This window comes from Pocillopora damicornis, chromosome 3 (genome assembly GCF_964200805.1).
Source record: "Pocillopora damicornis chromosome 3, jaPocDami1.2, whole genome shotgun sequence".
In the NCBI taxonomy this organism is placed as follows: Eukaryota; Metazoa; Cnidaria; class Anthozoa; order Scleractinia; family Pocilloporidae; genus Pocillopora; species Pocillopora damicornis.
Window position 1 is genome coordinate 21,266,910 of NC_142672.1, and position 12,498 is coordinate 21,279,407.

At 36.0% G+C, this 12,498-nt stretch overlaps 2 protein-coding genes across 2 annotated transcripts in view; both read right to left on the minus strand.

The window, feature by feature from the left end:
* Nucleotides 1-15: 15 nt before the first annotated feature.
* On the minus strand, nucleotides 16-7,355 carry LOC113672756 (protein phosphatase inhibitor 2). Its single transcript, XM_027189095.2, has 5 exons — nucleotides 7,154-7,355; nucleotides 3,979-4,185; nucleotides 2,441-2,541; nucleotides 1,713-1,891; nucleotides 16-1,004 (listed from the first exon to the last, which is right to left on the minus strand). The coding sequence occupies exons 1-5, from the start codon at nucleotides 7,216-7,218 to the stop codon at nucleotides 990-992; spliced, it is 567 nt and encodes a 188-aa protein (XP_027044896.2). The 5' UTR covers nucleotides 7,219-7,355; the 3' UTR covers nucleotides 16-989.
* Nucleotides 7,356-8,091: 736 nt separating this feature from the next.
* LOC113672755 (uncharacterized) overlaps nucleotides 8,092-12,498 on the minus strand; it is a 14,181-nt gene continuing 9,774 nt past the window's right edge. The window contains exons 5-12 of the mRNA XM_027189094.2: nucleotides 12,161-12,239; nucleotides 11,293-11,388; nucleotides 10,637-10,686; nucleotides 9,869-10,006; nucleotides 9,512-9,626; nucleotides 9,345-9,411; nucleotides 8,797-8,876; nucleotides 8,092-8,439 (exon numbers count right to left, since the gene is read on the minus strand). Of these exons, the coding sequence (XP_027044895.2) occupies nucleotides 8,428-8,439; nucleotides 8,797-8,876; nucleotides 9,345-9,411; nucleotides 9,512-9,626; nucleotides 9,869-10,006; nucleotides 10,637-10,686; nucleotides 11,293-11,388; nucleotides 12,161-12,239 (637 nt within the window). The 3' untranslated portion in view covers nucleotides 8,092-8,427. The remainder of the gene's footprint in view (nucleotides 8,440-8,796; nucleotides 8,877-9,344; nucleotides 9,412-9,511; nucleotides 9,627-9,868; nucleotides 10,007-10,636; nucleotides 10,687-11,292; nucleotides 11,389-12,160; nucleotides 12,240-12,498) is intronic.

A 12,498-nucleotide genomic window follows, 5' to 3' on the forward strand; every position in this document is an offset into this window, starting at 1 on the left:
ACCACTCTAAATCTAAAGTAAAAAAAGTTCATTTATAATCTATAATTCTGAAAAAAACTCTAATTTTTGTGCACAATAAAATTTCCTGTTAGTACATTAAATTCTAAAGACTGACTTTTAAAGGAGTGTGTGATGTTTGTCACGAAAAGAAACTTTGAGATCTTGGGAACAAAAGGATTAACAGAACTTTGCACTGTTAATCTGAAAATTTAACTTAGTTTTGTATTTGAGGGAATCACAATAAATTAGGATTAAAATATTTCCCTTTGTAAATCTTAAGAATAATCAGCTAACAAAGCTGTTGCCTGGTGAGAATGCATGTAAAATGTTAACCCTTAAATGCCCAGAAGTAGTGATTAACATGTAACTTTTCCCTATACAATATCTATACATTATCCAGTACACAGCTATGTGATGAAAGTACTAAGTTATGGGATAGAAGCAGTTATCTTGATCTAACACCTAATTCTTGTAACTAAGTCACAAGGAAATGTGTTGCAGCTAAATGGGAGAATTCTAAATCAGATCTTGAGAGTTAAAAGGTTAAACAGAGAAAAACAGCCATATCTATGACGTCTGTATTAGTGATGTGACTTCTGGCTCAAGCAAGGATAAGTTTACCTCTAACACCAGTTAAACAGCGCACCTCCTGTGCAGGCCACTAAAAAGATTTTTACTATATGGGCAATAATTTATAACTTTGTATCAAAGGTACAATGTGCATCAAACACTTACAAATTATTCTTGCCTCAAGTTTTTCCTTATTTTTCTTTATTTCTGCCAAGACACTCGTAAACATGGAATCTTCTGTTGTTCTGTAAATTAAGCTATGATATACCTACAATCAAATATTTTTTTTCATATAATCTTATTCTTGCTGCTGTTTCCTATCTGTACAGTTTACAGTTACAATCTGTCAACATTTTCTTGCTAGTTGTACAATATTACAAGACTACGTCATTTAGACTTGAGCAACAATCAATACGGTCCTATGTCTCATCCATCTGGAAAAAAGGAAAAGTAAAAACAGGTCAAGGAGATTGAAAAACAAGAAAAAGAGAAAAATAGTAACATTCCAAAACTGCGGGTAGAATAAGCTAAGGTACATATCATTGTTTTATTGACTTACAATTAGACTAATAAAAAAGTAAATAATTAGAACCACATCCATTGAAGTTCATGCCCTGATCAAGGTTTACATTCCAGAATGTTACCCTTTTCAAGATGTCAAATGAGCTGCCATGGAGACTGCATAAATTCTGGTGACTTAATATCTCATGAATCTCCAAAAACCTATGTCAACTTTACTGCTTACTCCAAAGGCAAGCAGGAAAATAAGCAAACCAAATAGGAATTGTATGACAGACAGTAAAAAGAATTACTAATAAAAGAGATCTTGTGAGTGAAAGGATTAATGTTTGATTCAGTGGTGATGATGCAAGGAGAACTTGGTGGCTGCTCACTGTTAACCCTTTAAACCCCTAAGAGTGACCAGTATCTAATTTCTCCTTACAGTAATACTGCTGAACCATTCATTAAAAACATGAGAGTGAAGGAAATGATCACCAAGCTAAAAAACTTTGATTGTTCAACAAATTCTCCTTCTCAGTACCAAAGAAAATGTATTGAGAAGGGTATGGAGAATGTGGATACTGATCATGGGGTGTAAAAGGTTGATTAAGGACTAAATGGTTAAAAGCTCAATAGACCACCTGAGTATCAGCTGCACAAGCATCTGTTGAACTTGATCCTTCCTTTGCTGAGTCTAATGAACCATCATTGTCATCTTCTAGATCTTTTAACTCTTGCTCTATAAGTTTCCTTGCAAGTTTAACTTTAGAATATTCATTGTAGTGTACCCTTCTCTTGTCTTTAAATGCTTTTTTATGTTCTAGAGATAAGGGAAACAAACAAATTATTACTTATCATGTACCTCTTACAAACCAAGTTTGAGGTCTACACTTAAAGTTACAGCCCAAATATTTGCCCTTACAATTTATAACCTACACACAGAAGCCTGAGACTGTATTCAACTTAAGGCCTCAGAGCCCAGGTGATAAATCATATGGGAAAAAACAAGAGGCCATAAGTCACAATTCCAAACAAAAAGATGAGGTTAGCAGATACTTAGGACAAGTCTACTAAATGACTGAAAGACTTGCAGCAGCCTTAAATACCTGGCACATGCTCAAAACAAAGTGGGGTAGTTTGAAATCATAAATCAGTCTTCAGCAAACTCACACACAAATTGTAAAGAAAATGAAAGATTTAAAATTCCATTCACTTACTGAGGTTGAAACAGGAAACTTAGCCAACAAAACCGGAGTCAGATTTTAGCATGCTGTCAGTGCAGTAGAACACAACATGCTAAATTAACTGCTCACAGGGCATATTTATAGTAACTGAGAGATATGACAATCAAACTGAGTATGTTTCTCACCTTTCTGACTTTCTGATAAATCCTCGTCAATATCATCATCATCATCATCATCATTGTCTGCATTTTCATCCCAGGAGCCTCTCTTTGGAGCATCTTTGATCCTGGTCAATGAAGTATATGTTACAACACTGTCAAACACTAAACACTCTTCCACATTTACAGTCTCAACTAAAAACAGACTTTCTTGGAACAACAGCCTAATTTTTACTACTCACCAGGGCGGATGATAATGTAGCACTGATATGAGGTATTATCCATAATCATGCCCTACTGAAATTTACAACACTTGGCCTGACTGATAATAAGCATTTTACAATTTTTAGAAGGAGATTTTGTAGGTGCCCCCATTTTGGAAAGAAGGCCAGACCACAACAATGGGAGCTACCTTCTCTACTCTTTGCAAGAAGTGTGTTGGTTCTTTATGTCCCTTGCTAACCAGCACAGAGAAGATGCAGGAGACAGGGCCTATGGTTTATCATCCTTATCTAAGAAGACTAGGATTTCCGAGCATTTGCAGATGTCATAGCAAAGACAGCCGGTTCTTCTCAGTTATTTCAAGACCCTGAATGTTGCGGTCAAGGGTTTGAACTGTCAACCTCCCACACACAGTCCAACACTCTACAACCTGAGCTACCCAATCTGTGGTTAGCTCAGGCAGTTCATTCCAAGCTCAATTTCTCATGCAAATGTTTATCCCAATTTATCTTAAGACCATAAACAACAAATTAAAGAAAAAAAATTGCAGCTTGCTAATGTATATGACTGCTGATTATAGGGTGCAAGATTATCACCACAACACATTTTGTCATCAAGATTTTTTGTCTATCAGCAATGGCAATCAAGACTGTAACATTTTGGAGTGCTAGTCACATTGCGGAAAATTCAGTTAATTTTCTCCCTAAGAGTCCTTTTCAGGACTATGCAATCACACACACATGAGAGGATAATCACACTACAACACCATCTGTTAACCATGGGTCAAAACCCTTAACCCTTTCAGGGTTCTCAATGGAAGGTGGCACCTGGTGATTGATCGCTGCTTACTTTGGGATTTAGAGCCGCTTACTTTGTGTTTAAGTCACTTTTCTTTTCTTTGTTTTGTTCTGCAAGTTTGCTTGAGTTGTTTCCAAATTTCTCTTCCGTTTCTTGCATGACTGTGATCTAAACAAAACCGGGAAACTTGCCTATGGTTCTGGATTCGATTGATGAACACCATTTTACTTGAGTCCAGGCATTCACGGTGAAACATGGTAAAGAGGCCTCCTACTTTATCAGTGATCACCTCCTACTTAAAAATCTTTTGAGAACCCTGTCTTTGAGTTGCAAGATCCAATTTGAATTTCTCCCTACTGACTGCCAAACAGTTCCTTGTAAATCAGACAGGGGACTTAAGAGTTATAACAGCATAATGCCCTCTTACTGATACAATAAGTTTTTTTACTCTCCCTACTTGTTGGCAAGATAACATATCGGAATTGCAAGGGGAAGTTACAAGTTCATCACTTCTGGGGGTTAAAACCCTTAACTGCATCACTTACCTGTCATGTAAGTTTTCTGGATCTAACTTTTGTGGATCAGCTTCATCGTCAGAAAAGGGATCTGCTGTCCCTTCACCTTCATCATCACCTGGATCTTTCCATTTACTGTATGGCGTCGGAGGTTCATTGATCTTCATATGGCCATAGTCTTTATCTGGGGGATGATGTGTCATCAAAATATTCATTTCATCCCAATGAATACCTGAGCTGAAATTAAGAGCATTTGAAATTGTTCAAAATTAATTCTCTATATTTTAACTGCTGTAATTCTACTGAGACAGACTGGCTATGTGCTATGTGCCATGTGCCCTCTATGCTATGAAACCTGTTTGAGAGGTTTTATCACAAAAACACAACCAACCCCCTCCTTCCCTCTTCTCCCCCCTCCTTCCCTCTTCTCCCCCCTCCTTCCCTCTTCTCCCCCTTCTTCCCTCTTCTCCTCCCCTCCCCCTTCCCCATTCTTCCCCCCCCCCATACACAATCCCATAGAAAAAACTTTGGTGAGGGTAGACACATGTAAGGATGAACAGGTTGACAAAAGCCATTCCAGAAAAAGCCATTTGGCCCTGCTTTGTTGCCAACACTAAAAGAAAACCAAAATTAGAAAATGAAATTTGAGTTTCTTGTTCTGACTAAAAAAGAAAAAGTAAAAGATTTTTATGTAAAATCTATTTTGTGGTTGTACCACATGCACCTGTCAACTGTGTCCTATTGAGGTTACAACCAAAATTTTCAACACTTAGTAGTCATAAGGTAAAAATACTTACTGACTGAGTTTAGTCAAGGAGAAGGAAAAATATTATTTAGTTCTTGTCATGACCCTCAGACCTTGTACTCCTGTTCAGTCATTAATTGCATATTATCCAAATATATACTTTCAGTTTGTTTACTACAGATTACATCAGTGTCCTTGTTCACATAAATGGTAAAACGTTTAGGGTTAGAAAGAAATAAATGGAAGAGTGAGAAATAATTCTTTATTTAAGAATCTTTACTTCCTCTCATTGATTAAATAGTTGAAATCCAAGATTTATCTTAGTTTCTGTTTCCAACATTCCCATCTAATCTAATCACTAAAACCGAAGGTAAAGATCAATCTTCAAAAAACACCATATTTTCCAACCAAAATATATTGAAGTTGGCCCAGTCTAGACACCACAATTTTCATAAGCAGAACTTAATTTGAATTTGAACCTGCTGACCTTTAAAAACATACAAACTATAATTCAATTTTCCCTTACTCACACTTTTTCAAAAAGATCTACTATTCAAAGATATCACATGAAACATGATTGACAATATTTGAACTACACAGAACATATTGTACACTTTTCCATAATGTGATCCAAGATTATGATCACTAAATTCTTGCATGAATAGGGATTAACTTTGGATAACATCCGCTCTGTATTTACTACTCATTTTCATAAATTTAATTTTGCACAGAGGAATCCATAACCCTCTTTTAAAATTCCAAATCTAAAAATTTTGCCACCCAGGATGTAGTTGTGAACATAACAGGTGTTGCTCACAGGAAAACATTGTTTTAACTATTAGCATTAATTACAGGAAGCAGCAATATTTCACAAGAACAGAATGTGATGGAACTTCTAAGAAAATTGGAAAGGATCTTCAGCACACCAATCAAGTTGTGATAAAATTATCATGAAAACAATATTTCAAAATTCCATATTCCAAGATTAAAATTTAAATTATTATCCTTATGTGGGTAGTAATTTTTTTTTTAGTAAGAACTCAGTAGAGAAAAATTTCCCAGAACTGTTTATGGTAATTTCATATACAAAAATATTTGAAAAATAGTGAAAGATTGTAATCAAATGTTAATCAGAAAATGAAAATCTCTAACATAAATTCACTTCCATCAAAACACTTCATTGGAAAAAAGTTGTATATAAAGTCACACCTAAAACAAAACAATCGATATGTTAACATGCCTTGAAGCCACATATTAGCTTCACCATTATCAGAGAAATTAAAAATTTATTCCCTGACTAAGATAGAGGAAAAAAATTATCTCTTACGAATTTAGTATGCATTGCAGACACCACTTGAGAGTATATTTACAATTTACATATTCAAGATTTCCATGCAAATAAGAAAGAATTAAGAAGAGGCAGGCTTAAGTCAAACAATACAAACTAATTTTATAAGCTCTGTTGTATCTTAACACTGCGCCCGTGTAAAGTAGGTATTTCACCCTCAGCTGTATATCTGTTTGATTTCTGATCCAAACCGAAAAAATAAAATTCAAAATTTACACTAAGATATCAAAAGTGCTTCATTAGAAATACCGAAAATTTCAGCTGAGATTCATTAATCTACACCTTTTCAAGGTAGATTTAACAAATCACCAAGCAATAAAAAATTAGAGTCGATGGAACACCTATACCACAAACAGGGTGATAAATTAAAATTTCAAAAACCCTTTTGAGCTTATTTCTGCACATCTGCTCCCTAAATGCATGCAGGGACTCCTGTTACAAATAATAAAAATTTGTACCTCATTTTTTTTCCACTTTCAGGTGGATGCGAGCGAAAATTACTGGCGAGATCTAAGTTTTTTTTTTCATAATCAAAGCAATGAGTAAAACCTTAGTTCACGATTATCAACCAACGTCGCAAAATGAGTACACCAGAATTCCCATGTAAGTCGAGCGAAAGAAGCGAACCACGAACTATGCTATTTCGTTCAAGGATAATCAGCAGTTTGCATCGAATTCGACAAGGTATATGCAATATTGTGAGGGAAAAAATATTTCTCAGAAGACTTACAGAAGAGCAGAAGAAAAGATGTTTTGAGTTCAATATTGTGATCGCACGCCTAAATTACAGGTTGACAGGAATATTCTTCATTGCACAGCTGTGTTCATTCCAAATTTTGTGTTCATTTCAGTCTCGAGCAAAGTGTGAACAGTACAAGTAAATCTAAACCTATCAAAACTCCATTCAAGGAGATGACTGTTACCTTACAACACCGAAAAAGAAAAAGTAGTAAAGTTAACTACAGCATTAGTATTAAATTAAATGTAAAGGTTTAGGACGCGCGTGCTGTAAGTCAGGAATTCTACTCACGCACCATAGATCACTTGGAGACAAAAATACCTTCGGTAACAAAAATATCAACAGGTTAATTGTTATTGAAAGCGATACATACTGGTGTTTATCTTCAGACTTGTTCCTCAAAATGCCTTTTTTAGGTTGATTGGCGTCCTCCTCCATATTCAACTATTTCTCCGCTAACAAATTGTGACTCTGACCCAGACTTTTGCCGGATATGGCCCAACGTTCGGGATACGGGATAACCTGCGGGAAACCACTAAGGGGAGGGAGTGGGTAAAAATAGCGGCTGTACAATAAAAGATTTCAACAACTGTAGTTAGAATTCTTTCCTACTTTTCTAAGTATAGTGTATGTTTTTCAAAGAAAAATGGAATGGGCAAAATTTTGCTTGCGTAATTGATGGGTTTAAAGCGTCAAGCAAGCGCAACTGTGAAAACGAGCGGCGAAAGCGCAACTCCGGGAGAGATATGGAAGAAAACGAGAGGGGTGTCACAGCCACACCTCCGCTCCTCGTTTTTGGAGCTCTGCCGACTTCATTTTTCATCGAGCGTCCAAGAAACCGCTAGCCACACAAGCTTGGGAAAATGGGAACTGGACTTAAGCTATTTTTGTTCCAGAGAAAATGAGATCTGGCTCACAAGGATGGGAATCCAAAACGCAAGAAGGGAACAAGGCCGGGATTAAGAAGCAATTGTGGTCTATCCACTACCATCTTACACATCACAGTTAACCAAGAGGGAACATCTTTCAGTAATGGTCAACTTCATTCCTGGGGCTTTTGGCTTAAAAATTGGAAGAAGATGAGAAAAGTCCTAGGAATGAGGTTGGTTACCCCACTTAAACTAAAGATTGCTTATGAAGTCCATTTGTCTAGGCAAGGGAGGTCCTGACATTGTCACATTCAAATTTCCAATTGCCAAAGCCTAATATTGTGCAAGGGAAACTCTTGCAACACAAGAGCCACAGGGAGGGCAGGAAGTAAGAATCAGCCCCTGTTAATTATAAAGGTCACAATGAATTCAAAGGCAACAATGAGTTGACTGGCAACAAAAGTTGACTGTTTAATCTATTGACTTGTTAGGATACTAACACCATATGACAGTTCTACTATTATGCTTGCCTAGCTTATGGTAAGGATGGTAGAAATCTTCAAAATATATAGAGAGACAGGAAAACTGTGAAACCACAAGGCAAAGCTACAAGACAAGACACTCATAAATTTTTCTTCTCACAGGTTCCCAGCTCATTTTTCCATCTCATACCTAAAAAGACCCATTATGCCAACAGCAGTGTAAAGTTAAACATTATACATTACAATAGCTGATGTTGTACAACTTGTATTGGAAGAGTTGAGAAGTTATGAAATTATCAATCAAATGCCTGCAAGAAAGAGAGATAGAAAACCAATATGATGATCCATTTGTCAAGGAAACACAGGCTTGCAACCATGAAATCCATAGACATTGACATTCCTTTACAAGAGGGTTGTTTTAGAATCATTTTTGAAGAGTCAAATGTAGAATTTATTCTTACACAATGCTCTGTTCATAACAAAACTCTAAACATACAAACTCTAAACCTGCCCTTGATGGTAGGGGTACTATCCCAGAGGTGCCATTGAGACAAACTGTGCTCTCCAGAATTAAACTAGATCTCTTTTATTGGGGATGTGCAAAAAAAAAAATTGTCTAAATCTGTACTCTCCAGGAAAAGAATACCCCTTTGCCAAAAACTCACCAATCTAAAGTTTCTTTCCTGTTCTTTTCTCCTTGTTTCACTGAGGCGAGAAATCTCTTCAACCTTTCTCTGAAGGATTCCTACAGGAAAAAGAAGCTTATGATGGGTAATTCATAACTTCCACCCAACACTTCAAAATGACTTTTGGCACCTGAGAAAGAAAAACTCTGGGAAAATACCATTAATTGATGAGTTACATAAAAATTGGTTTGTCAGTCAGTTGATTAACCATCAGAGAAGTGATTAAGTTTATCAATCAGTCAAACAGTAAATCAATCAGAGAAAACAAAATTCAGTCCCTCACAAGAAAAAAAAGAAGAACACAGGTCAGCAAGATCTAAACTAGTCTTCTACTTTGTTCCAGGCAAATTGCCATTACGATAATCCTTCACAAAAAAAAAAAATAAAATAAATAAAATGTATTTACCAAGCAGTGAGACTGATGGTTGATTATGGCCTTTGAATTCAAGAATTTAGACTGCCCCCACCCACCCTCTCCTTAGCATTAACTGCTAAGAAGGACAGTTCCCAATCTCTTTGTGGCTCACCTGAATTTTGATCTATCCACTGTAGTGAATTCATGTGTGCATTCAAAATCTTGGCAATCTGTGCAATCTAAACACAAACAAAGAGTCAAAAACCACAATAGAAGAGGGAGTGTAGAGACAAAGTGCTGTTTTTTATTTTTGTTAATTATTATACAGCAATCACTTACAGGGTCATCTGAGTCCTGTTGCTGAGTATTTGCAGTATTAAGATGTTCAATGATTGATTTGAGATCTTGCACCATTTGCTTTAACTGTCCATCAACATCTTTAGCCAATTTGTACCTGATTGAGAAGAATTTGCACAGATCATGTTACAAGTAATGTTGTCACAAGTTCATGCCAATCCTTCAGTGGCTGCCAAAGGTAAGTCACCAAGCTACTGACTAAAGCCTCAAATTCAGTACTCCAATTTTTTTTCCAAACCACATCTTGAAGAACTGCCAGGTTTCATTTCAGTACATTTCATGTTCTCCACCCCATCCGTTGATAAAAACACTGTAAGTTATAAACTGTGTTCTACTTACGTGAAGTCCCTCTCCTTATCAGCCTGCTGGAGTTGCCTGCTGCCCGAGTTGCTTGAACTTACAGCATCTTCCAATGGCTTCAACATTTCCTCCAGTTCTTGTTGTTGGGCCATAATAAAGTCCAACTCTTGATCAAGTCTAACAATACATTTAATATGCTGGTGATTATTTCCAGAATTTGTGTTTACTTGTTACCTACTGGCTGAATAATACTGTAGATACTTATCAATAATCACATTTTGGATATTACAGGTTAATAATCAGATACTTTGCATTGACTACTGACTGAATCCCTCTAAGGCTTGTTTTGAACCACTGCCTCTTCCAACTTATTCTCCATCAAACCCTTAAGATTTTAATGAGTTGTAAAGTGAAATTGGATCTTTGAAGCAAAGCTATAATATCCATGAGTTTCAAAAAGTTTTCGTCCTACAATCCTTTCAGAATGTAACTTTCATCAGTAAGAGGACATTTTCCGTTGGTTGTCCAATTAATGTGTGAAAACTACATACTCACTTCCTTAAAGTCTGCAATACCTCAGCCTTACAGACAGCATACTAGTAACAAGTGTTCTCACTTATTTAAGCACAACAGGTAAAAGAAATATTCAAACTGGTTGATCAATCCTTTTACTTGTTCAATTTTTAAGAATTCCAAGCAATTTTAGGCTGTAAAAAGAGATAACCAGTGCTACATGCTGTAAATTTTACCAGTTACTGCTTGAAAAGGAGAACACCTTGCAACTTACATTCTTTTGCCAATGTTTACCTTTTTTGTTCTGCTTTAACATTCTCCACACCAGCATTAAGCTCAGTGATCTAAAATGTCAGACACATAACATTTGAATACACAATCGTATCATTGTCATTTCAAGTTATGGTGTTCACCAGACAGACAATTACCCCACTAACATAACAAACCAATAGCTTGTGACATCTTTGCTAATTCCTCTTCGTGGGATGCCCCCTTGACAATTTGTTAAATGGACTAACAGTCAGACACTACAAGAATTAACTATCTCATCTGAGAAACACCATGATGACAACCCAGGGCTTAACCTGTTAAAAGAATCTAATTTTTCCCAATAGTATCACCCCTAAATTGAACATTAAGTTCATGAAAATAAAGGAAATGTTTGGAAACTCAAAAAGCTCTTGATTGTTAGACAAGATCTCCTTGCAAGCTCCATAGGAAATGTATAAAGAACAGTATGGAGAACTTGCATACCGATGTTAGGGTGTAAATGGCTAATGGCAGACTACCATTATGCTAACTGAAACATCTCTTTCACAGTCTGTTACATAGAGTTCTCGGAATTTAGAGTCCTGTAGAGAGACCCATTTAAAGCAATGCTGTAGTAATCGCATCTCTTGTCTAATAGTTTAGTGAGATAAACTACTACAGTGTATGTGTATCATTTTCACCTTTTCTCCATTTTCCATAAGAAGCCTATCCCATGAATTCACTTGTGCTGCCTGATCCAAAAATGTTTTTTCATAGTCTGCTAGTTCCAAAGCCCACTAAAAAAAATTTCAATATATATATAAATTATATGAAAACGCAATTGAGATATCTGGTTTAAATTAGTGGGCAAACAGTAATCTACACCACCCTCATTAATATAAAAACAACTATTTCACTAGGAACTATTGACAAACAACCAGAACAAAATAGAACAAATGAAATAACTCTTTGTTTTAGAGGCTTGAGAATGAAACCTGAAAGCTTTGCTTTCTATACAAAAAAATTTTAACCAAAGGATACCTGTTGATGTTACAGTGAAATAATTATCTTTTGTCCTGCAGATGGAGATACAAGGCAAACTGATCCTTATAGGAAAACTAAAATTTAAAAAATTGTTGAAAGTGAAGCTTGGAAAAAATTTCAGCCTTTTAACCCTTTAAGTCCCACTAGTGACCCAGACAGAATTTCTCCTTACACTATCAGTACAATATCAAGCAGACAAGTAATGAGAATAAAGAAAAATATCAATCAGAGGATTATTGGTTGATCCAATACCAAATTCTCCAAATTAGAATCATATGAATTGTATGGCAGACAGTAAGGAGAATTACTAATGAGATCTTGGGAGTTAAAGGGTTAAATGATTCAAACAGAAGCCTTTCAAGTTCTTATCACCATCTTCTTCCAGTTGGGCTACAATACTGCTTTTTGGAAGCAGAGAAAATTCTATAAAATTCTACAATCTCTGTAAAGGGATCTGATTGCAAAGAAATGAAATGCAACATAATTGAAACATAGTAATCTACCAAGGTTGAGTCCTGTATTTACCTTGTTAATGAGTTCTTCAAGCTGTTTATAAGTCAATTGTGGTACATTGCTAGGAGCTCCAGCTCCAGGTGCAGAGGAGCTATTGAGAAAAATAATCATATTTCCTGACATCTAGTTAAAAGTAAAACTAAATAAAGTGATCTAGGGGTTGGATATAGTTCATTTAATTTTTTGTTGCAATCTTTCTCTCGTAGCTATTTCACAGAAAAATTGTGCAGCTGCTGTGAAGCTAACAGTACTGCCTTTACAGTAAAAGGTTTGAACCCAGTGGTAACATGTAATAGTGTAGTTTGATTGTCTGGGTGAGTGTAGTCCTGAGATGGACTGTTGTTGGTAGT